The sequence below is a fragment of the Euprymna scolopes genome, chromosome 16 (assembly GCF_053919585.1).
Source record: "Euprymna scolopes isolate OS-2025 chromosome 16, ASM5391958v1, whole genome shotgun sequence".
NCBI classification, from domain to species: domain Eukaryota; kingdom Metazoa; phylum Mollusca; class Cephalopoda; order Sepiida; family Sepiolidae; genus Euprymna; species Euprymna scolopes.
In genome coordinates this window covers 15006382-15032558 of record NC_136497.1, presented here as the reverse complement: position 1 = coordinate 15032558, position 26177 = coordinate 15006382, and the positions used below count along the sequence as shown (strand labels likewise).

The 26177-nt window shown below is 33.2% G+C and overlaps 3 protein-coding genes across 6 annotated transcripts in view; 2 read left to right on the top strand and 1 right to left on the bottom strand.

The window, feature by feature from the left end:
• Positions 1-10136, top strand: part of LOC145295850 (elastase-like) — a 76043-nt gene extending 65907 nt beyond the window's left edge. Inside the window, exon 2 of the mRNA XM_080141569.1 lies at positions 269-10136. Coding sequence (XP_079997695.1) covers positions 269-2091 — 1823 coding nt within the window. The 3' untranslated portion in view covers positions 2092-10136. The remainder of the gene's footprint in view (positions 1-268) is intronic.
• A 7227-nt stretch (positions 10137-17363) lies between these two features.
• LOC145295848 (ATP-dependent RNA helicase DDX4-like) overlaps positions 17364-26177 on the bottom strand; it is an 80579-nt gene continuing 71765 nt past the window's right edge. For all 4 annotated transcript variants that reach the window (XM_080141565.1, XM_080141567.1, XM_080141564.1 and 1 more), the window contains one exon: positions 17364-17901. In XM_080141565.1, the coding sequence (XP_079997691.1) occupies positions 17815-17901 (87 nt within the window). In that variant the 3' untranslated portion in view covers positions 17364-17814. The remainder of the gene's footprint in view (positions 17902-26177) is intronic.
• On the top strand, positions 17829-24253 carry LOC145295849 (uncharacterized). The gene is made up of 2 exons (XM_080141568.1): positions 17829-17961; positions 23679-24253. The coding sequence occupies exons 1-2, from the start codon at positions 17912-17914 to the stop codon at positions 24115-24117; spliced, it is 489 nt and encodes a 162-aa protein (XP_079997694.1). The 5' UTR covers positions 17829-17911; the 3' UTR covers positions 24118-24253.

The following is a 26177-nucleotide window of genomic DNA, read 5'->3' as shown; positions in this document are numbered from 1 at the left end:
AAATTATATTATTTTTTGGTGAAAAAATTGAATGCTTAATTCAGTGGTATCAATAGTCCAAGAAATTAATTTTTCTTGGAGTTATATTGATTTCCTGATTTTTATAATATTTCTGAAATATAAAAAAAATTGTTAACAACATTGGTTGATTTTCTGAATTTTGGTGAATTTTTAAATAAAAAGAGGGGTCAAAATACATTTTAAGGATCGCCCATTCATTTTGCATGTACAAATAAATAATAACTTCTTTCTTTTCTTCTTTCCCCAGCTTTTATAATAAAACCCAGTGGAAGATATGTACATCGTGCGAATGCAAGTCTCCGAAGCTACAATTATATCGACCATCAGTCAAGTAACCAATACACCGTCAATCATTTTGTGGGACTTTCCAACCAAGACGGCTTGAAAGTTGTGGACAAAGTGAATACTACCAACGGCTTACAGATTTGGAAATTGGAGCAGCATTATCAAAACATTCCGGTCTTTGATACATGCGTCACGGCAGCGGCTTATCCAAACAACCAACTCACAGGTGTGATCAGTGGGTCATACATCCAAGGTCTAACACAAGATGTTCCGTATTTTTCTAATTTAAAGTCGACTTTATCCAAAGAGAAGGCTCTGGAGATTGCGATGCAGTCAGCTGGACATAAAAGACGACGTAAAAATATACATTCCGTAAAGTTCTTGACAAAAATTTATGTTGATTCTATGGGGCAAGTTCATCCAATCTACGAACTCGATTATCTTTATGAAACGAAGAAAATAGTCCAGCGTCCCGCATTCCTCTTGCATTCACAAACAGGTTCCATTTTATTGCAATGGTCAAAACTAGATGCCATGTCGCGTCTCATGACCGGCTATGGAGGGAATAAGAGAAGCGGTCAAATTCAGTATGGCAGCCAAGCGAGGGCTACTCACATTACACAAGAAGGTGACCATTGCTTTTTCGAGAATGAATTTGTTAAAGTCACTGATGTCAGGCATGATACACATCGTGCTGAAAAGACATTACGCTTCCGTTGCTGGGAAGGTTTCAACGATTCAGCAAACGATGCACTTTCTCCAGCTAGAGATGCCATTTTTTATGCCAGCTCTCTTTGGAACATGTTTGAGGAATGGTATCAAACGAAACCTATGCACAAGAAATCTGTGATCGGAGTGCACTATGACATGGATAATGCATTCTGGGATGGACGTAAGTTTAGTTTTGGTGACGGTGACAAAAGTTCTTACCCTTATACAGTGGCGGACATAGTTGGGCATGAGTTGGCACATGCATTTACGGATTCACATTCTCGTCTTTTATATTTCGGCGAATCTGGCGCCATTAATGAAGCTTTCTCTGATATGACTGGGGAGACTTTAGAAGCATATCTCGATGAAAACGATTGGTCCATTGGCAGATATGCTCTGAAAGATAGTGATGGGTTTAGATACATGGACGAGCCTTGCAAAGATAACCGGTCAGTTAGCCACTATGCCAATTACAGCGAATCTTTGGATCCCCACTATGGAAGCGGGATTTACAACCGAATCTTTTATGTTATCGTGCAACATTTTGGCGTGAGCATCAAAGATGCGTATCATACTATGTTGTTGGCCAATCGCATGTTTTGGCGCCCGACATCAACTTTTGCAAGTGCAGCTTGCGATGTTTTTAGGGCTGCTTACTATTTATCGTTAGACATAAGAGATTTCCAAAAATCTTTTCAACAGGCTGGAATAAAAACATGCTCATTACTCCAAGACATTCACGTAATACGCATGGAAGAAGAAGTTCCGTTTTGGGTAACAGTTGCTCCAAGCAAGAAATCGTTGTTTATTTTTGAACCGGAATCAGTCTCCAACAAAAGCTTATCCATTTGGGCGACTGTTGAAAATGGCCAAGTGTGGATCCGGGTCTTCGTAGAAGATCTGACATCACTCCAGTTTACTTTTCGGACCATCATTGAAGGTGTGGGCATGGTCAATATAAAGCCAATGTTTAAAACAATTTTTATTGAACTCTCAGAAAATACTGGACAGGTTTTTAAAAATGTGCAAATCAAACTAATGTCTACATCCAAACAATCTGAGCTAAGCATTTGATTATAGCAAAGTGTTGATGGAAGATCAATGTGAGGAATTCATGATGCCGCCAAAGAATGTTCTTTGGTAAAAGCATGGGGAGGGCTGAAATATACAAAGATTCTAATTGGTTGAACGAGATCATGTGTTCAATGAAGCAAGCTAAAAGTGGTGTCGGTAAGATAGTCAACAGTTAAGTATTCGGATTGTACTTAGCAACAGTGCTGAGAAAAGGAAATGCTAAGTTCCTAGGTTCGAATACCTGTGAACCTGCATTTGTGTGCATTCAATGCACAGGCCGTGATCGTCTGCTCATTGTTTTCATCCAAATTCAGGTTGATTTCAACATGGCCACAGTGTCAATCGCATGGCCTTGGTCATTGTTGTAATAAAAAGTTTAAAACATGCAACAATGATTTATTTTGAAGTTACAATGTCATCTAACTTCTCTACAGAATGAGAAACTTGCAAAATAGATAAGCATCTCTTCAAACCAAAGACAAACTGTCCTTCTACTCAAGAGCCCATCTATCTCTCAGATGAAATACAGACCAACAGAATCCCCATTTGCTTTTGTTGCTGAGATCTATATATCTCTATATAGATATATAAGAGGAAATAGATAATAAAACGTGTTAAAAAACACTTTGAAAAAGAGTTAAAAACATTTAATTTGAAAAAGAAACACTTAATAAGTGGATAGTCCTTAATCCGCGGAGTTTCGAAGAAATACTTTCCTTCTCATCAGAGGGTAGGAATTAGCAAAATGCGGGATCGGATTTTGCATACAAAAGTATTTGATAAAACTGCAAGTAAATCAAAGGGAACATGGCCGAAGAAGGAAGGAAGGATGGATGGATGGATTTAGATAGATCGATATATTTCTTACATCAAGAGTAAACCATATATTCTGCCTACTTGAAAATGAACAGCTGTTTTATGACTGGATAATGACTGGATAAAAACCTATTGTTCAAGGAGCCTCTCTTATTTGGAGTTGACGTTATTATTTCAAAGTGTCAAGCAGCTCATAATGACAAGATGGAGCCTTGTATCCAAGATGATGTTATTTCAAAGATGTTTTACTGAAGTTACAATGATAACCGGCTTCTCCACTAAACAGATTTTCAAATCAGGACAACTATATCTCCCAACAAGTAGTTCATTAGTTTAAGGTTCAAAGAAATCCAACTTAGACTCCCTGCTTATTCTGATATATATATCACATGGACCACTCGGGTAGACCATTTGAGATTTATCAGCTGTTAATCTATGGACATAAAAACTGACTGACCATGAAAATCAATATCTTTATGAACATAACTTTTGCCAAGTCTCAAGTGGCTTACAATTAAAGCGCAAAGCCTCGTATCTATGGAAACATTTCAAAAAGCCAGCCAATTTCTTGGGTGGTCTAACCTCAATCCAGGTACGTTTTCAATCAGTCATCCGCTGCAGCATTGCATCTATGCATTCAACTAAACATGCAACATTGTGCATGTTTACACATCAGTAGCAGAGATTGAGGTTTTCAATATTCAGCATGTTGATGTTCATCCAAAGCCAACTTCTAGCTCAGAAGAATGAAAGATGCCAATCTGGTTAAACACGTGAAGTCCAGATAAAGCCCTTGAGGCAGTCACATTAGAGAAAGGATATGATAATTTTCTTATTTGTTGCTGTCACCAGCATAGAATGTAACAATAAGAGAAGGAGTTATAATACCTTAACCTCAAGTTGGGTCAGTCTGATTAAAATCAACCTATAAATCAAGTCAATATCAGATTATGAAATTGACAGAGAAAAAGTAAAAACTCAACCAAACTACATTTAATTGAACAAAACCAGGATTTTATTGATATTACTTGTATTGATTGGACTATTGTTCCCATCTTGAGTGTTATTTGCGCAACATTTCGGTCAGATTATCCTTCGACCTTCCTCAGGCATATCGGTTGTAGTTTGGAAAAGAAAGGAGAAAAGTTGGGTTTTTTTCTCAAACACCAACCGATATGCCTGATGAGGGTCGAAGACAAATCTGACTGAAACGTTGCACAAATAACACTCAAGATGAGAACAATAGTTCAATCAATACAAGTAATATAAACAATCAGCCTCATCTAAAAATTTCAGAACTTTAAATCTAGGATTTATTTGGCAATATTTGATTTGATTCTTGGGATGGAGAGAAAAAAAATATAAAATTTTAGCAGGTCAATCACTTTGCAAATTCAAGTTAGAGTGGGAACCGCCTTATTTTGATGTTAGCATGATCACCAGTCAACTGAGGTTTCTTTTAAATTGGAGATTTATGTACAGGGTCCACCATAAGTGAGTTTATATCTTATTTTGTTTGTAATTTTGTTGATTCTTAAGCATTTTTTTCAATTTCATGCGTTATTTGGAAGTAAAAATTATATATTTTTATAGAATTGTTAACTTAAGGAATAAATCCAAGATACAATTGCAGCTATATGTAGCAAACTATCGTCACTTAGTCCCTGAAAGTTTCATCTTTCTGTTGCAGATATTAATGGTGCAAGGCTCTAAGAATGCAACCTTTGTCAGACATGCATTATTGAATTCCTCAATGCAGAAAAAAAAAAAAAAAAATGGAACTAATGAACATTCATCGGCACCTGTTGAATGTTTATATAAGACAATGCAAACAGTTAAGAGAGATTGATTTCAGAGTGACGATAGAGGCGATTGACAAAGCGTGTTATATGACCAAGGCACTAAAAGTGGCTGGCAAAAGTGCATTGAGAATGGTAGGGACATAACAATATTGCATGTTACATTTATTATGTTGAAATAAAATTACTTATGATGAACTCTGTATACCTCACTCATCTTTGCTCCAGACTAAAGCCTGTTCTCACAGATTCACATCGTCCATCTCATGTAATCTTGGATCACCCCTTTCCAACTAATGGCGCTTCTATAAACAAAGTTTCTTTCCTAGAACATCCTATTTGTGGGATACAAATACCGCAAGACTACAGCATTGTCTGCAAGTCTAATGTAAACAAATATTTGTTGAGGCATTCTCTTGGATAATCAATTTCTATCCCACTCATTGTGATGGTGATCATTGACCAATCGATGAACACTTATCCTTAAATGACAAGTGGTGATCCATTAGTTAAAAATAAAGCAACAAACCTCAACTGATGGCATAATGCATCCCCCCTCCACACATAAAAACATTATCATAAAGAACAGCATGAAATGACTATGCAGGTATAAGTATATTAGCTGGCACCATCTTGCTTGAGAATCAAAGGTTTGAGCCGCAAAATTCTCGATAGATATAACCCGATCACCAAGTGAGTTGACTACAATTAGCTAAACTATGGATTTGCAGAACAATAGGTGAAATGGATGCTATTCCAAAATCAAATAATCCGATGAGAAGCTGAAACGTATTGATTGCCTCTACTTCTTTGTCTAGTTTGTATCGAGAAATAAGGAAATAACAGATTTTGCTGCATGTTTTTTTTTTATCTCATAACAATTGTCAGAGAAACGGCATTTGCACTTCAGTCAGGTGTGGTTCGGAGCTGTAACATCACAGAACATGAAAACTCGAAGCCTCGTAACTATGGCATTAGAGGAGGAAACATTTTTTAAATTTTGCTAGAAATTCAGAATAACTACCAAAGTAACCCATTTTCTAATTGGTAGTGAATCAAAGATGGCCTTCATACAAAACTTAAATTTGGCGACTAAATGAACATTTTCAAATATGGCCATCCAGATCTAAGGTCACAGGTCACAAGTGAGATGTAATAAATTAAATTAGAAAACGGGTTGCATAAACTTAAAATATGTGCAGGCTGGAATTGGATCCTGCATCAATTGAGGGTGAAACACAAAGTTTGTGCGGTGTGATGGTTGCCAACTCATTGCAGCCAGAAGCTCCAATCCATAGAGGTCAGTGTTCTTTCCAAAAGTCTTGATTGTAATACGAGACCTCCAAGCTTGTCGTTTGATCTCAGGAACCAATCCAAGCAGTTTATCCAGCCAGTTATGTACCAGTGCCAAAAGTCGGTGCGAACAATTGCAGATAGGTGTGAAAGGCAGCCATAGAGCATTTAGATATGTCACATGATCTCACCAAAAAAATACATTGTACCTATTTACTATGCCTCCCCACGGGACAGAGTTAGACACCAGGGTCGTTTTTTAACGTGGAGAAAAGGTACAAAAATAAAAATTGTCTCAGTCGTGAAGGGTTTCTCCTCCACCGAAAGAGAACAAGAAATTGAAGTGCAGCATCTGAAGAACAGATACTACACTTTGATCTTGTCCCGAAGGCCAAAAATAACATCTAGTATCTAGGTGCAGAATTCAGAGATTTTCAAGGACTTTTCAAGGCCTTCAGACAAAATTCAAGTTTGCAAAACAAAATTTGGGGTTTGTTTTACAATCCACAGAGATTCAAAAAAGTGGTAAAAAAGAGCAATTCGCCATTGGAGAGTCCCATTCACAGAATGAAGTTTTTTTTGTTTTTTTTTAGGGGGGGGAGGCATTTTTATTAAGGGGGTGTATGATCCATAAAGTATCTTAGTTCAAGCAACATTTAAGTGAGTCAGATCCATACAGATGGACTCAATTGTTGCCTTGAAACCCTGAGTTTTTCTTATTTTTGACAGCAGCTTTTACCAAGAGTTTCATGCGGCATACAAATAGTGAATAACTAAAACAAGGACTTGATGTTCAATACGAGACGCATAACAAAAGCAATGCCTCATTTTTATTCCGCCCGACTGGATCAGAGGGGATTGCATTATCATAAATTTATGCAGTCATAACCGGAAAGTTCATCTTTCTGCTGCAAATATTAATGGTGTGAGGCTCTAAGAAAGCAACTTTTGTCATAGACCTGAGTCAGAAGCAGAGATGCGCCATTGAACTACTACGCAGAAAAAATTAAACAGATGAACATTCATCGGCATCTATTGAGTGTTTACGAAGTTGATGTAAACAGTCAGGAAATGGGTTCATCAATTTCAGAGTGGAGACAAATGTGTGAGTGTCAAAGCGCACTTCAAACTTGTGACCAAGGCATTAAAAGTGGCTGGCAAAAGTGCACTGAGAATAGTGGTGACTATGTAGAAAACTAAATTCTGGAGCATAAAAGGTTGCTCATTTTAATCGCACCACTCCTGTTTTCTGTAGCTGTCAATTTTTTTTTTTTTAAGTTAAAAATAGGATGCATTACTTCATATACTTGTTATGTAAATTTATTCTGAATTCTAACTAGCAGGAAATTCCGTGGAATGAGAAATATATTGAATCAACAAATGTTTTGATAAAGCTGATATTTTTTTGGATAGTGCAAAAAATTTAGTTTTTTTTTAGAAAGAAATAAATAAACAATAATGCATGCAAATATGAGTTAAATATTTCTATGAAAATAGTGTCCATTGTATTGCCCGGAGTGTTTGTAGGTGTGTGTGTGTGTGGGGGGGGGATAACCCTGCTTAAATATTATAAAATCAATGTTAAAAATCGGAAAAACCAAAACGGAAAAAAAAAAAAATGGCATAAATAAACCTGTCGGATCGAATCTGTGTATGGAGGGGGGGGGGAGTACTACCAAATAAGCGAAGTAATAAAAAAATGTTGCCCGGGTGTTTAAAGGTGTATAAAAAAAAAAAAAAAAAGTTTTGGTCGGGAGGCGGGATTGAACCCGGAAGCCTTGACGTGAAGGTGGAAACAAAAGCCAACTACTTAACTGTCTCGACCACAAGTGAGAGTAATTGATTAGCGTGTTAAGTTAAGGCTTATAAAGCGAGTGAAAGCGGTTTGATTGACAGGAAGATGCTAAATGAGGTCATCGCGGAATCGTTACAATGACGTAGCAGTATTTTTAGTTTTCGCTTCCCCAGATGATGGTGGGAAGGGGAGAAAGCAGCTCCCCATAGTCCAAATCGAATAGCAATTGTCTGATATAAGGAGAAACTCCACATTGATCAAAAGCTAATTGCTTTCTGGAGGTTTCGGAACGAAAGCCGAGAACACAACCCGTTTGAATTTAGTTTCACTGTATTTATACTAAAAAGCAGGACAAACAGGGAACAGAGCGAAATAGCGCGAATCTCATAAAAGTCGATGTAAATCTAGAGTGCGTTCCCAAATCGTAGATATTATCTAGGGGCTATATAAACAGTTCTAAGCAATAGTATCCCCCCCACCCCCCGGCAAAAAAAGCCTTTGAGACATACAAAACAGGTGCGCGCACATTTGCCTTTTATATAGATTTCAAGTTTCCAGTAATAATTACAATTCTTGATTCCACAGGAATTTGCCAAAACCAACGTCAACAGATCGCTCAGCTCAGCCCTCTTTTCTTCGATTGGTTCTAATCTCTCACTGTTACTCAGAGAGAGGGGGAGGTTCCCTCTCCTCTTGGGAGACAGTTTTCCTAAATATAAATGTATTTTCTAAATTTGCATTGACCACCACAATTTCTGTTTGTATAATTATCAACATTTTAACTACAAGGGAAGTGTTTTGGCAGTTCATCAGCAAAGTATCATCCCCCCAGCCATACCAGTGTGGGCTGTCCATTCGCCTCTGATTTCATTAGTTTGGGTAAGAAATATTAGTCGGCACATTTCAAAAACTTGGTTATTCTTACAAATAAAGAATTAATCCGAGCGAAAGGTTTTGAATTTGTATTATTTGGAATATTCGAACTACTGTTCTCATGTTGAGTGTCATTTTCATGTTTCGATCCATGTAACCTTCGACCTTCTCCACGTGTACCTTGTCAAACTCTGGAAGGTTTCTGTTGAAACCAGGAATTTAGACGGAACCCTTTATGTACTGCACAGGGGTAGCATGCTCTCGTTTTGTCACTTAGTTATGATAGGATAGAGGACATAATTCACAATTGCATTTTTCAGTCAAACAATAAGAATTGAACCTCAAAATTCAGAATATCACTTTTACAATTGATTTTTTCAAGTACTTAATCACTGCGCTATGGGTTCTTATGGACACAGCAAAGAAGCAGCACATATGTTGGGCAACAATCAATTACTAAGTAGGCCTAATATAGGATTTAACAGGATATGGGAACCATTACTTATAAATAGATAATATATACAGTGAAACGAGTATATAGTAATATATACAGTACGTCTGTTTGAACACGAGTTATTCTTTTTCTTTTCAATTTTTCTGGATATCTTTTCCATTCGTCAAGCAATCTTTTTACTTTCAGCTGGCATGTTGTATAAAATGGCACCCATTCTTAATCGCTTTCTATCGGTGTATCCGATTATCATCAGAAGCAATTGTTTTCATTTTTTTTTAAGCTTGATGTATTGATGATTTTTATTGGTTATAGAAAGGTGGGTGTAGGAAGTTTACGAGCAAATTATTTTCATTTTTTAATTTTCCTATTTAATAGTTTTAGTTTCTTGTTCATTATGAAATACTGTTAGTATATTTGTTCCAGTGTTAAATGAGATCCGGTTAAAAATGGGCTGTAGTTTTTTTGATAAGTACGACTTCCAGTAATTTTAGTCGCCATGTGCAGTTATTAAGGTATCGAATTTTAGTATTGTTAGTTAACATATTTCTAATGGCGGATGACTAGGCTTTTTTCATGAGATGTTAGGTGTTTTATGGCATTATTGTCAGCTAAATGATAGGTTAGTCGTTGGGGGAGTGTTGTTGTGGTGCGGCCTATGTATGTAAGGGGTCAAAGTTCAACGATTTGACCTTTGAGAACTCTACCAAATTTTTGGCCGAAAACCGATCAAAGATTTTCCAAATCTCAGTACCCTGTATATCAAATTTCGAGTCTGTAGACTGAAAATTGACAGAGTTATTGTGTAGGGAAATGTACAGACATGCTCACTTTTATCGATAGAAGTTTATTCTTTTGTTCTGATCAGTAGGTCTGGTGTATCTTTTAATTAGATTTATTTTTTTTGTAGTTCATGTATCGTTGATTTTTATAGTATACTTTGATGGTGTCGTTTTTGTTAGGGTTTGTTTTTATTGTGGAGGTAGTTTAAATAGAGTTTTATGTGCTTATCAACAATTTTATTGGGATAGTTATTGTTTATTAGGGTTCGTTTTATACTAGTTAGTTTTTTGTAAAATATTTGTTGGGTTGATTGTTCCCCGATGATAATCGGATGTGCTGATAGAAAGTGCTTAACAACTTTTGGGCACCATTTTATGCATATTGTCAGCTGAAATTAAAAAGACCGCTCGGCCAATGGAAAAAAGAATAACTTGTGGTCAATCATAATTAGTAATATTCACAACTAGAAATAAAATAAGTTTAAGTCTCAAAATTTATACTAGAAGTGTCCACAAAAAAAAAAAAAAAAAAAAAAAAAAAAAAAAAAAAAAAAAAAAAAAAAAAAATGGAATCGCGTGCCATCAGCTAAAATTGAAACCAAAACAGCTCTCTAACCTTATTCATTGCCATCTGATCTAAATCTATATGTTACGTTGTCGTGTCATAAAATGGGCGTTTGTTGTATATTGGTTGAAATTGGAATGGAGATGATACATTAAAACGTGTCTATTTATGAAGGATTGAATGTTTAATTATCTTACCAGAGTTAATGTCGTTGTGTGTGTGTTCATGTATTTTCACATAACTGTTTCTTCGTTGGTCCATCTGGAAATTCTTGTCTTGGAGGGAGACTTGATACCTGTTTTTGGGGACGAAGATTTATTTCACACCAAGACAAGAAATTGGTTCTATAGTTTTTTTTATTCACCTTCCAGTTTGTTCACAGAGAAAGGAAAGTGAATTTGGCCTGTGGTTTCTTCTAGGTATTATTTCTACCACGTCAGTGTTCATTCCCAACCCCAGTGAAGGGGGAGGACACAACGGCGAAGCCGTCCGCTCTCGTCCAAGTCGCAACCAAATCTCCACGATTCAGCTAACCTGATCACATGACTCACACGCAATCCAATCAGCTGATCTTGACTTCCGATCAACGTGTCTACACTATAACTCACACATCTCCCTCTCTCCATCATTTAACATATACACATGCAAAAACTAAGATAGAAATGTATATTTACACAGGCATAGAAATAACATGTTTAGTCAACTTACACCAACCAAGTTACAATTTTTTTTTTTAAATTTTAACATCACAGCCTTTTATCAGCTATTCCCTCTTTCAATTTAAAATCTATAAACCAAAAAATTGACAGAAGTTTGATAGAGACATTTTCTCTGACAGACAGACAAGATCACTTTCATATAAATATAGATTAGAGGTTGTTGAAATAATTTAAGAACAAATACAAGTAGGAGATTGGAATTAGAGTCATGCAGTGTCGGAGATTGATGAAGGAAAAAATTAGTTTGGATTCAGTGTTGAGAGTTGAACAAAACTTCCAATTAAACTGAATCTTAAAAATAAATAAATAAATAAATAAAAATATATATATAAAAAAACCTGTCTGATAGTATGTTGAGAGTATCTTTTTTCATCCAATTTAACACAAAGATCACAAATGGAGATTTTTTTTTTTTAATGATTTGTGACTAATGAAGAAACCCATCTTTTATAAAACTTAAATATTTTCTTGCTGGTAACTATATAACAAGACTATTGCCATTTTTTTTTCTATCTGTCTTCCAAGTATACTTCAATTATAAAGTACAGATTCACAGTTTGTCCTCGAAACTTTATTTTCAGAATAAAGTTTATGCTTACAATCCACCAAAATCTTGTGTTTAGAAACACAGAAGCAAAAAAGCTAATTACTATCAGCAAATATGATTGGACACTGAGAAAATATAAAAACAGCTGCAGGTGGATTTTTTGTTTTTAAATTCTCAAATCTTACTTTTTCATCTCACCGTTTCACAAACACTGGCATATTTAAATATATCATTGGCGTTTGTGATGCTTACCAATATGATTTCAATAAACTTTGGATGTTTTTTGTTTTTTTTGAAACTTGATGGAAATTTGTGCACATTATATTAAAAATCCAATCCAAAAACCTAAAAATGAAATGTTTATATATTTTTAGAGTTCGAAAGCTTAAAAATGAAAATGTGCGTTTGTATTCTAAAAGTAATAGAAGAACAATCTTAGGTCAATGGTTACTTTCTGAGGTGAAAAATCTATGCATACATGGTGCTATGGATAATGGTATTAAGTTGTTCCAAGTTTTCTAGTGGTGATTCTAACTAAAAAATTTCTTATGTAAGGCATCTACTATGACGGGTATGTGCGGAAAGACTCAGGACTTGTATCAGTGTCTTAGTCGGGCCCACCTACAGCAAACATGAGTCCGTCCAAGGGCTACAAAAAGACGACACCAGACTTGTTCAGCAAGAAACTGCCAAGGTTGCTCTAGTAGTGTGTAGGGTCATATCAATGGAATTTTTTGCATTGTATTGACAGAATTGTTCGAGATCATGCCAGGTTGTGTCCACATAAGTGTTTGGTACCATGCTGCATTGACGGTATTGTTTACGTTGAGTTGTGTAAATGAAAGTGTTCGGTTTACGTTGTTCAGTTAGTTGCCACACACAGACACGTGTGTATACACACATACACATTTTTAATTGGGTCCGCGTCTCTTCCCTCGTGAAGTTACCTTTACCAGATTATAGCAGAGAAACAAAAAATTCAAGCTCTCAAAGTTCAAAAACTGCACTTGATGGTGGCAATAGTAAGTAAAACATTGAGACCTTTTGTAATTTTTTTTTTTTTTTTTAAATAATCAAACTACAACCAGTAATGACTTTAAGGAGTGATAATTGATTTTAATTAAGAGGATGAACACTTTGTAAACATGAACTAGGATGCATGTTTAGTGGTGCATATGGATAGCAGACTTGAGGGATAGGGAGTGGGGCACAGAAGAAATCTTTTGTTTGAAATCAAATAAGTGTATCATTGGAGATATAAAGCAACCTACTTGTAAAAGGTTTCAAAGGTTGTCACAACCGAGTGTGGTAGTAGGGATAAGCTCTCCCTAAAAAATGTCCTCATGCTCTGACAACCAAATCCAGCTCCTGGTCTTCCTGTGTGGTTTAGCTACTAAGCCCAGTGAAACTTAATACTAACTGGAAGAAGAGTCAAAGGAGTCCACTGACACCTTCAAACCAGTCACCGGGACTAATCAACTTCAGATGATAACCGATTCAAAACTTCCGTTGCCTTGCAGGATTACTCCATCAGGGGAAAGGTTAAGGGGGGTAAATTCTAACAGAAAATTCGGACACGCAGCCTCTAAGACGGCCTAACTTGTATTGTCATCACTAGCAATTCCTGCAGTGCAATTAGAGTCAAGCTGTATAAATTCCGACTTTCACTTGGATCATCTGGCTTTGCAGCTATCCTCCCATATTATGTTACCCAGGCTATGTAGCTCCACTGATACATCGTCTCGAGACGGATGGTTGCCAACAAAATTGTAACAGGGTTCATACAGGGTTTTCAAGGCCTTCTCCAGACAAATTTTGAGGTTGTTTGATAATCCAGAACGATTCGAAAGTGTTAAAAAATGTTACTACAGCCAATAAAAGTTACTTTGCAATTTACTTGCATCATTTTTTGGTGTTTTTCAGTAGTCCAGGGTGCAACCAAAAATATACAGCGTTTGAATTAAGGGTAGTCAATCCAACGGAGATGAGGACTTGCGAAAATGTTGACGAAAAAGCAACCCCTCATAAAAATCGGCCCAGTTGAGGGTGAAAGAATGTATGTTTTTGGCCAATTTCTTTTTTTATATTTGTCACCCAGGACATTGAGCTTCAAAACGATAACGATCTTATGAGGATATGTCACATGTCAAAAGTTTTTGGCAGACAAACAAACACATATTTTGCCTTTTATATAAGAGAAGATTATATACAGGAGAAAAGTGACTGAACTAATTTCAGTTTCAGATATATAAGAATGAATAGAATAAAAATGAGCTCTTCTCGCAGTAGGGCAGGTCGATTTTGGAACTCCAGTGAGGCAATGGTGAGGATAGTTGGGGTTTGACATAAAAGACCTACATGAAATATTTTTTTCAAAATTGAAGCTATTAAAAGTTTTTCGGTGAATTGTCAAGAACGTCCCGTTATCAAAACAAACTGTACTGTCAAGAAAATGGAATCATTATTTAGAAAATTTTGAACTACATTTTTAAATAAAATGAGAGAAGATAATGAATTAATAAAATAAATATTAAGTGTAAAGGCAAAATTATGTTTTTTTAAATAATAACGACCAAAGTTCGCTTTTTCATTTCAGGAACTTTTTTTGGAGCGGAAACTTTAGACTTCACCGTCGTAAAACACGCTCGTTATTGATATTGAAAAATAACATTTGTTTATTATTTAATTTGAAAACATTACGATTTAGGCTTAATTATTTCAAAAGGAAAAACGAAAAAGACTTGTTTAAAATATATATTATTATATTTCAAGTATCTGCAGTGAATTTAAACATTCATTTTATCTTTTTTAATTTGCTTTTCTATTAGATTGGTGCAAAAATAATGGCATATTTTTGACGTTCAAACGAATGTCAAAAACATTATTTTGGCACCAACCTAATATTTCACATCAAATTCTATTTGAAATTTTTATTGAAATATGATAATACTCCTGTTTTATATATATAAAAAAAAAAAAAAAAAAAAAAAATAGTCCATACAATTTTATTCTACACATTCTTTACGAAACATAACCATGTAAATTTTCAAGTTTTTCTACTTAATAAAAACAATACTTTGCAGAAAATTAGTGTCAAATTTTTTATTTTCAGGGAGTAATTGTTTTTAAGCAGTATTTTTCTTCTAAAATTAGTTTTAAAATCAGATAACCCACAAAGATTAATACGAGTAAATGAGGAAACTGCTTTAAAGCAGTTCCTTATTTGTGCATCTATGTTATTGTGCTAAAATAACATTATTATTTAGAAAACAATTCTTAACATGGGGAAGATAGGAGGTTGTGTTGTAACTATTCTGTACATTCACCTAAAAATTTAATAAAAATTAAATTTAACTTGAAAATACTATTAAAAATAGCATGGTAACAGATGCACAAGCACTGGTTTTTCAAACTCTAAACGCTTGTTTAAAATGGCAGAGTGACAGCAAGAATGAATCTCTTTATAAATTCATGTTATCGAAGGAGGGGTTAAAGTCTGCTAAAAATGTCTAAACTAAACACTACTATGCCTCTGATTTAGTTTTGTCCTCTCTTCAATACATCTTATGCAACTCTACAAAGTTTTTCATTATTTCTTATAATTAGCACTTATTTTTTTATGTATGAAACTAGAAGATAGCCTAATACAGCTTCCTTCATATTTAATCCATTTATTTATTTTACTTTTCAGATTAGAATGTCAGTAAAGGCACAACGTTCAGGTTTAATCTGTGGTTCACAAAATTTGCTGGTCCACCTTGTCGTTTGGATGAAACAACACTTCCAACTTTGACAAGTCATCCTGTTTAGTTATTTCCTCGAAAACAGTTATCGCCACTTAAAAAATAGTGGGATTTCTATGTTAATTGCTAAGGAATTAATTAGTATTTGGCAAGTAGTTAATCCATAATTGCCCTTGTTAGGGGAACGTTATATAGGACAGAATGTCAATATATTTTGCTATAAAAGGGCCAAACAGGTTGACAGAAAATCTCTTGCAGCAACCAAAGTGAAAAGAATGAAGGAACTGCAAGACAGATTGTTTGATATATTTTCTTGTAGCTGTAAACTTCCTGTCATGAGAAGTGATGACTTTGCAGTAAGTGCAAGACAGAAAATCGTCAAACAAGGCACATAATCTACACTTGTCCTCTTAACAAGAAGGTAAAATTAATTCTATAGATTCACCCGCAATTATGCTCCTTTTTTTTTTGTGGAAAATAAAATAATATATTGGTATTTATTATGTAATCTGACTATTATTAAACATGCAAATTTTGCAATTTTCAAGTTCCACTAGAAGAAGTGCCATTTAGAGCAATTTTTGCATTAATTGATGGAACAAGAAAAAGCCTAACAACATTTACTGGTCCTTTGAGAAAACTTTGTATCAATAATTATCAAGAATTGCCTCAAGTAGAATTCTAAAAAAATAGTGTCCCTTCCGATCATCATTATCTGACAGCAGAAGAAACATAATTTATGTGTGAATACCAGTCTACTTTTTGAGAGTATGCTGTTGGTATTTCAAGAAGATATGCAGCTTAGAAAATTGGGCCCTTGAATCAAGGAAGATGGCTAACATAAGCCACAAGGTTAATGTGTTTATGGACAAGAGGTGTACTATGATAAATTAAACATTCTGGTCAAATTTATCATCCAAGTGTATGCAGTTGGTTTGAGATCCAAACAGACAATTTTTTTAACCAACAGTATGTTTTAATATTATTCAGAGAACAAAACAGTTAACTGAAATCCAAATTACCGTTTTAAACAGTTCCAAATATAGCGATTTTGAACTCCTTCCGGAAAATATAATATTGATGCTAAACTCAGATGAAGTGGATGTGAGAGAAGAGGGCATTCAAACGATTTTGTCCATTAGGTAAATAAATACTTATCTATTAAATTTTATTAGTTTTCTCAATTTACCCAAACAATAGTCATTTTTATTCATATTTCATCACAAAAATATAAAAAATTAAGTGTTTTCAAATAATTGTGTTTTTTTGTGTTGTTTTTCCAGAAATAGTGAACAAAAAAAAAAAAAAAAAAAAAAAAAAAAAAAAAAAAAAAAAACTGAAAAAGATTAGCCAAACACTGGTCAAATTAGACCATTTTTCTTGAAAAGAAATTATACAGAACAATGTAGTTCTATTATAAGAGTTTATATTATCGTGTTTAATAAAAAAAATTAATACATGGTTCTGTAACTTGTATCAAGTTACAGAATTACAATATTGTAATACATCTCCACATATCTTTAGATTGTGTAATTTAAAAGACTTAGTTGCTAATTAGCTTTTTTTTTTTACAATTTTTGTTTAATTAATGCAGTAAAAGTTGATATTTTTTGTGATTCATAATTAAAATTATAATTCATGTATTTATTTTTCTTTCAATGTATCTCATGAATATCAATTTTAATTGAATTTTTTATAAAAATAGTGAAATTTCAAAGTCAGTGTTGTGTAAAATGCTATTAAAATGAAGGATTTCTCAGTAATTTTCTACACGATTTTTGAAATTAAATGCTTAATTTTCTGTTAAAGATAGGAATCTGATTTTTGGTATCTGTTCTTATCACATCAAATCCCAACTATCATCACCAGTGCCATGTTGATTTTATGAAAAAAGAAAAAAAAAAAAAAAAAAAATTGCAAATCGACCATTCCGGTGCTTACTAACATAGGAATGAATATTTGTCTTTTTATTTAACTTTGAGAATAGCCATACGACATTGAATGTGATGATTAAGTTGTGTAAGTGTACCATGTGGTTTCTGATTAAAAAAAAATAAACAAAGATTTTTTTTTAACTTAACTTTTGTTTTTTTGTTTTTAATTATTAAAGTGTAAACAGCAACTTTGAACAATGAAAAAAAAAATTTAGAGAAAAAAAAAAAAAAACTGAAAACTCAACTTATTTACATTATAGAAAAGTAAAAACCAGTTTTGGTCCTTTGAAAAAGTAAAAAAATAAACAAAATAAACAAAACAGTGCTCTAAGTGTATCAACTTGAAATTTGAGCAGGATGGAATAGATTTATGGAATGCTTTATCACAGAAAAAGGCAGGATGCTTTTAATCCCAGGATTCTTCCTCTTCCATTTCTGGAGCTCCATTGCTGATAGGCTGCCAACCTGCATCGTTACCAGCAAAATCATTAAACTGAAAAGAAATGAAATTTGAGAACTTCAATAAAATAAAACCTACATTTCATCATGTCAGGTAAATATGAAATACACTTTTGTTTATTGTAATTTAATTATCCAATGAAAATATTTTATTCAAATGATCCTCTAGAATCACTGGATTCATGCTTTTTTATGTTCATTGAATTTCAATTCTTAGAATGTAAGGTGTATAAAAAAAAAAAAAAAAAGTTCACTTATTCAATTTCCTATCCTTTGCTAGAATAGTAAAAAAATGTAATTAATGCTGTTAGAGTGTGAAGAAATATCTGAAATTTTCAGCCCCCCCCCCCTCAATTTTTGCCCTTTTGCAATACAATTCATATACTTATTACTAGTGTTGGGACGATTCCTAATTTTTATACGATTCCGATTCCAGGAAAATATTGATTAACGACTCCGATACCAAGTACGATTCCGATTCCTAGGGAATTATTGTTTTGAAATATACCAGGTAGTTTTATACTTATGGTTGGTAGTTCCCAAATATGTTCCCTAACTTTGGAAGAGATATTTTATGTCTACACCGTCGTGTTTTGGTTTAAATAAAATTATTATATAGTAAACTAAACGGAAAAATTAGCAAAATTTATTTTAGAGAAAATTTATTTTAATTAATTGGAATAGAGAAAAAAAAAAACAAAGAAAATAGAATTTATCCTTCAGAGCAAATACAAATAAAATAGAATTTATATAACAGAACAAAAACAAGAAAATTAGAGAATAAATTAACACGATTCATTATTTTGGTCCTCATAATTTACAGATTTAATGAATTAAATAAAAAATATATAGCGGAAGAGAAAGAAAATATATACTAATTAAATATAAAAAAAGATAAATATTTAATTTAATAATTTATAAATGAACGTGTGTAATGAAAAAAACAATGTGACATGGCGCCGTAGATACAAAATAACCCTTCCAAAGTTAACGACCATATTTGAGAAATACCATTAATCGAAAGTTTTTGTGTTTTATACCAAAAGGTAGGTATAGCGAAAAGTTACAAGTAAAGGAATTTCAAAAACGATTTTTTGTTTGGCTATTGATAGTTGTATTTGTGACGGCAGTTCTTCAGACCTCCATAATTCACAAAGAGTAGTTAACACCTATTGTTTTTTCTTTTTCATTACTTTTACATGTTGTTTCTAACGTGAAGAATAAGTTTAGCCAAACTAATTTTGAAATAGGGTATATCAAAGGAACACATAAAAATTATACCACTATAAAAAACAAATGAAATACTAGATAAAATTGAGCAAAAATAGTTACCAAAATTACAGAAAAAGATAAAACAAAACAAAAAATGGTGAAGTTTGTTGAGTGAAATGAATTATCGAAAGAATATTAATTGAACTAATAGAAATGTTAAATAAAAAAAATGTCACATTTCAATATTTTTTTTAATAATTAAATTCTCAGGGTTGTCGAAATTAAAAATTAAGTGATTTTTTTTTAATTAGACTTATTTCGAAGCTTGTTACCTTGAAAAATACATTTTAAACCCTGTTTTTTTTTATAAATAAATTGAACAAAAAAACGCAATTAAAAAAATTTACTTGATAATTGAAACTTTAAAAACATTAAACATTGAAAAATTACTTATCTCACAAATTAACGTCCAATAAAGTAGATCCAGTCTTCATACAGGAATTCGGTTATAATAAATATATCTTTCCCAATGTTAAAAATTAAATCTTTTTTTTTTTTGGAGAGAGAGTGCTTTAAAATCGCCCGGGAATGCCGCCTAAAATTTTAAAGAAGTAAATTTTAGGAGTTTAGTGCCTTTCAAAGACGATTATCATAATTTATTATCATCCTTTAATTTCCTTTTTTCCTCCCCCACACCTTTCCATGTGGTTCAGTAGTTAACCAGTGCTCCTGTTGCTTTCAGTCAGCTATCTTTACCTAAGTTTTAATTTCTAGTTAAAAGAATTTTTCATGAATAGAATCAGCATTTTTAAAAATTATTTTTTTAGTTGTATATATTGTATTTACTCTTTGAAGTTAAGGAAGGTTAAAAAAATTGGTGACTTAGGCAAAAAAAAAAAAAAAAGACACTGCGATTTCGACCCTAACTAATAAAACTGCTCTGAGTGACTAGTTGGTAATTTTTTTGTTCCTTTTCTTTTTTATTTTGCTCCTCCAATTCATTTGGATGCTTCTGCTTCATAGTTAAATGTTTTAACATGTTGGTTGTGGTCATGTTAGATGGTTTTGTTCCTCGCGATATTTTAATTTGACAGACTTTGCAAAACTTCAAAAAGTTTCCATGCAAGACTTTTTTTGGACTTTGAGGCCATATTAGAAAATTCAGTTTATCTGTAAACAAATAAATTACTATTAAATTTTGTTTTAAAGCTAGTCACTTATTTGGATAATTAATTGAAAATAATCTGCTAAAAAAGACAAAAAGAAAAAAATATAAAGGGATGGAGCGGTAAATTGTACCAACCAGTAGTTAACAAAAAAAAAACTTATAGAATTTAATTTTTGAAACCAATGTATAAAAGTTTACACAATGAAATGCAAATATGCATTTCTTTTGAATTTTTTTTTTTTTTTGGTTGACTGTGTTCAATTCACACATGGTTGATGCGGTTCAATATTGCTAAACTATAAGTCTTAAGTAAAATTCTATTTATAAATACTTTTTAAAATGAAATTATTTAATTAATCGTAAATATTATTTAGACATAAAAATTAATTGATTACAACACCTTTTAAAAAATATATATTAATTTCTTTTTCGTTCGGCAAAAAACTGCGTCAAACACTTTAATTTTCAATTTAAAATTCTAGAAAAAAGATATTATTCTGCTTTTAATATAATCAAATTCAGGGTTTTATCTTTCTGGAGAAAAAAAATTAAAAAATGGATTTTATTTCAATGAAATTTAAAAAAAACAACTTGACTGAATTGAATTAATTACCCTGAAATTAACGAAGGGGTTATTTAATAACTTTAGGTTTGGAAGAGATAGGTATGGGGTCGGTTTTTTTGAAACATCAAAAGAAGCCGACTACTGTCCAAATTTTGCGAAATAATACAATGTGATCAATTTCATTTTAGAGATATTTCTTTCAAAAGCCTTCTTTTAAAAAAAGAAAAAAAAGTATATTGTTCTATTAAACCTTTTACTGTTTTAATAATTTGACTTTGCTCGTTTTAAGAAAATATAAGTTGAAAAAGCATTTTCATTCACTATTAGAAGATTTGTCAGTAAAAAAAAAAACAGTCGCCAAAAAGATCAGCGTTTTTTTTGTTTTTTGTTTTTTTACTCACAATGTAGAGCCCTGCATACTTCTTTTGAAGTTAACTCTTTTGTAGTTTTGATCACAATAGATCTGAATGAATGAACCTTGTAAGGGAAGGGCACTAAGCATTGCCCTGTTAATAATGAATTTCTTTGGTTTCTTTTTATAACATGCTACATTTCTCTCTTGCCGTTAGAAATATCAGGACATTTTTTTCAACATCAGGATAAAAGAATCGTAATGAAGGAATCGGAAAATTAAGGTATTTTTTAATGATGCGATTCTGATACCTCCCAAAATACGATTCTTACGATTAACGATTCCGATTAATCGTCCCACCACTACTTATTACTAACAAGGATTTCCCATATTTTGTCCAATATGAAGTTTATTGGGAGCAAATAATGAAGGCTTGATGTACTATTAATTAAATTAAAACCAACTTTCTGGTTTATGGTGCAAAAAAGCACCAATTTACATTAAAATCCTGCAAATGTAGGTTTACGATAAACTCTAGCTACCACCACCAACCCTAAATAAAAAGAAAGTATCCTTTTCAACTTTTATACTAAAATTTAAAGCTGCGTATAAAGTGAATGAAGCTTTTTATGGAATCAAAGCCAGAGTGAAAAAAGTAACAAATATGTCTTCAATACACCTGAAACCAATATGGCCTAACTAATGCTAGGATTAAAGGACTCCTCATGGGAACCTAATCAATCTAGTTATACTCAATACTAAATTCTTGGTAAAGCTTTGGTTTTGTCTTGTTCCATCACGAAAGAGCAGTATGACTACTTAATATCAAGTTACTCCTCCCCCTTGGTTTTGGCCTTTAAACAAACGGTTTTAAATGTATTTCAAGATTTATTATGCAAACGCTTAGTTGCATCTTATTTTTGCTTTCTTTTGTTAATTTTATGTTTTGTCAACCAACAATTGTCACCTCACAAGATGGTCAAAAGCTGTGGAGTAAATTTGTCTTTGTTTGAAGCTATATATGTAAAAAATTGTTTAGCCCCCTTTCAGTGACGAGGCTCTTTAAGAGAATTATAACAAGCTGTCAGTCTGAGTATGATCGTGGCTATCGAGAGTAAGAAGGCTGATGCACACGAGTGTGACGTCATTGTCAGATTCACTTGTAGGTATATGGTCTAGGCTAAAGGTCCCTATCAGCAGCAGCTTCGTGTACAGTTTTCAGTTTGGTGTCCAACATGGTTTATTCTTGCGTTGTTCCAAATTGCCAGGGAAATTATCCAAAAGGCCCCAAAGTACATATATTTTCTTTTCCTAAAGAGAAGGAGCAAGTTACAATTTGGATACATGCCATAAGGGAAAATTTTATTCCAACCAAATATAGTAAAGTAAGTAATGTTATTTGTTAATTTAACGTGTATTTAATTAGAACTGTATTCAAGTACTTTCATAACGTTTGATAACATTAATATAAATTAAAAAACAATACTATTTATTGCTAACATAGCAAATATGTTGATATTTTTAACTGTTTATTTTCTTATAAGGCTAAAAAGTCTATCAGGAAGGTTGAAAATTTAATTAAATTTTGTTTAATTTTTTAAATTATAAACAAATAATTTTTATGTGAGAATATTTGTCAAAATGTCTTTAATAATAAATAAAACCTTTCATTGAGTATTTCCGAATATTTTAAAGTTTTATATTTTTTTTCTAAAGTTGGTTTGAAAATTAATCAACATGCGGGTATTAATAAAATTAGCTGTGAACGTTATATTAAATTTGATTGTTTCTTTTTAGAATTATAAAACAAGAATTTTTTTTACACAAGAATATTTGTCAAAAATATTTTTTTTTTAAATTTATTTACTTGCCTCCCCACGAGGGCACAGTTAGACACAAGGTTGGTTTTTAATGTGGGAAAGTCTAGCCCCCCCCCCCAAAAAAAAGGGCACTGAATAGGAACAAAAATAAAAATTGTTTCAGTCATGAAGGATTTCTCCACTGACAGAGGACAGAACAAATGAAGTGTAGCATCAGAACAGATATTACACTGATCCTGTGCCGAATATTTTTCTTTACTTCTGAACGAAAGTAGTGTCAAGTATATTAGAATGAAAACAAATATCGTTTGTTTTCATTCTTAAAATTATTCATTGTTGTTTAATGTTTTTTTTTTAAAAATTCTTTGTTTCCTAAATTCATAATTCAGTTTTAAATTGTATATTGCTTTAAAATTACTTAATTTTACATAGATAATATTTATATTTTATTTTGAGTAAAGTTCAGTTTCATTACACTGGGGAACACTATTTTTTTTTAACTTTCTGTTGCATTTGATTTTTTTAACTGATTCTGCAGGGTTTTTAGGCGCTGATTTCAAATCTGAAATTAGTTTTCATGCAATTTGAGATAGATGAAATTGTCTAAATATGAACTTACGTAACCCAAATCTAAGCATTTTGAGATTATATACATAGATAGATTCTAATATTTTATCTGCCTTCTTTTTTCCAGATCAAACATGGCTTCCTCATCGAGACATCACTGTAGAAACAAGCCTGATGCCTTCTGTTACATCTGTGGTTGCCACACACTCCATCATCAGAGACGTAACATATCCTTGTTTGTGAAGCGAGCCTACAAGGCTTATTTTGAAGTTCATCTTGGTGACCAAGACAAGCAATGGGCTCTCCATGTTGTGTGCCACAATTGTGAGGAAATGCTCCGAAGCTGGACCAAAGGAAGACGCAATGGTCTGCCTTTTGGAGTTCCAATGATTTGGCGAGAACCCACCAACCATGTAACTGATTGCTACTTCTGCATGGTAAACACAGCGGGTGTGGGCAAGAAAAACAGACATAAGATCGTATATCAGAAATTTCCTCAGCTATTCGGCCTGCTCCGCACTCTGAAGAAGTTCCTGTTCCAGTTTTCAAAGGTTTGTTCTCATTAAACGATAAAGACATTGGACATGACACGGACAAGGAAGACAGTTGTGACAATGAATTACCAAAAACTGAGTGGGAACAACCCGAGGAATGTTCTTCAGAGACTGAATCTCCCCCAGTCCCCCAAGCCTCTTCACCAGACTTAGTTCGGGATTTAGGTCTTTCGAAGAAAGCAGCTGAGCTTTTAGCATCAAGATTACAAGGCAAAAATCTTGTTGATCACACGGTATTACAGTATCATGTTACAGAAAGCGTGACCAGCTTTTTGTGACCTTCTTTTCAGAAGACAGTTTGTTTACTGCCATGATATCCCAGGTCTTCTCAAAGAACTGGGTGTTCCTCACTATGATCCAACTAAATGGCGGCTCTTTTTAGACAGTTCTAAGCGCAGTCTCAAGTGTGTTCTTTTGCATAATGGCAATGTTTACGGGGCAGTGCCTGTCAGTCATTCAGTTCAGTTGCGGGAAGACTATGATGACATCAGAATGGTCATGGACTTCTTAAAATATCGTGAGCACAACTGGATCATTTGTGTAGACTTGAAAATGGTAAACTTCCTTCTTGGTCAACAGAAAGGTTTCACCAAGTTTCCATGTTACCTCTGCATGTGGGACAGTCGAAAAGTTACAAACGCAAATTCCTGTCTGACTAAAATACTGTTCAGACAGAAAGTTATAAGCGTTATTAGATGTGATTGACTCTTATCTGAAGAACGTTGTGAATGACGCTTATCTCATGTTGCGATAAAGACTGTTTTCTGAGAAACTTTTCCAGAAAAACATATGGCACTTCTAACAATGGTGTACTTTAATCTAAAATCACATTTTATTGTTCTGTTTCTTTTGCCTTGTTAAATATACTGTTTTGTGGCTGACATTGCAATATCCTATAATAATGCTCGTTTTTTTTTATTTTTTAATAAAAATCAAAGATTGCATAAAATCTGTAGCTTGCAGAATAAAACTAACTTCAGATTTGAACTCAGTACACTTAAATTGACTAAAAACAAGTCTTTCTTTAAATGCAACATATTGAGTGCTCCCTTGTGTTATTAATCGAACTGTGTTCCTTTTTCTTTTTAAAAATGTTTTATTGCTCTTTTTCAAATGGTCATATAGTACTGACAGTTTTACCTACATTGTCTGCTAGCATTTTTCAGTTAACAGGCCTTCTTACTCTTAGTGGTCGTGGTATGATGCAAACTTTAGATTCCTGTTGTAAAATACTATTATGATAGGACTCAATATTAAATAGAACTTAATTTTCTTTCCAATGCTAATTGATACTGGCCTAGGGATTAAATACCATACTGCAGAGTCAAAATTGATTTTATGACTGGGTTCAAACTGACCAGCATTGAAGATTGCATAAAACGTGTCTATAGGTAAAAATAAAATATGGAAGCCCGTTCTTTAATTATCTAACAGCTTTTTTTTGCTTGCATGTCATTTGATATAGACATGAGCTTTTTACCAAGTCACATTTTGCTTGTCTGATCAGTTGGGATATTTACACCAAGAAGGCACCAGTGCTAGAAGTTCGGAGCACATTTCATTAAAGTACTTATAAGTCAAGCAGAGGAATGCAACATTGCTGTGATGGAAGAAAGGTTGAAGCTTGGTTGATCTATTAGATCAAAGACTCTTTTTGAGGTCCTGTCCAATAGAGATACAAGTGGTTCATGCACTAAACAATATTCCATGCATAAGCAGATAGTGTCTTTGTCGAGATAAAGACCGAGTTATGAGTATTTTTCTAGCATGATAGAGGGCGCCTACCTTCTTTGCAACAACATTGGCAAGATTTATGTATTTGTTCCAATTCATATTATCTGTGAATGTTAGATCAAGTTCAACTACTGAACTTTCAGTTAGATTATTATCAACAGCCATTAGTAGTTAAGGTTCTTTGTAATTGAATGAAAGCTTTATTTTAGTAGCATTAAATGTTACCATCTACAGACTGGAGGTTATTTTCTCAGGCTTCAGACATTGCCATGTATATGTATAAATCCCCCACCCACCTCCATGTGTGGTACAGAGTGTAGCTTCATCAGCAATGTACA

Bases quoted from the DNA above. Each gene is read 5' to 3' on its own strand.
- LOC145295849 (XM_080141568.1), top strand. From the start codon at position 17,912: ATGAAATTTGAGAACTTCAATAAAATAAAACCTACATTTCATCATGTC. The intron at 17,962-23,678 runs GTAAATATGAAA...TCTTTTTTCCAG, and splicing joins CCTACATTTCATCATGTCAG to ATCAAACATGGCTTCCTCAT.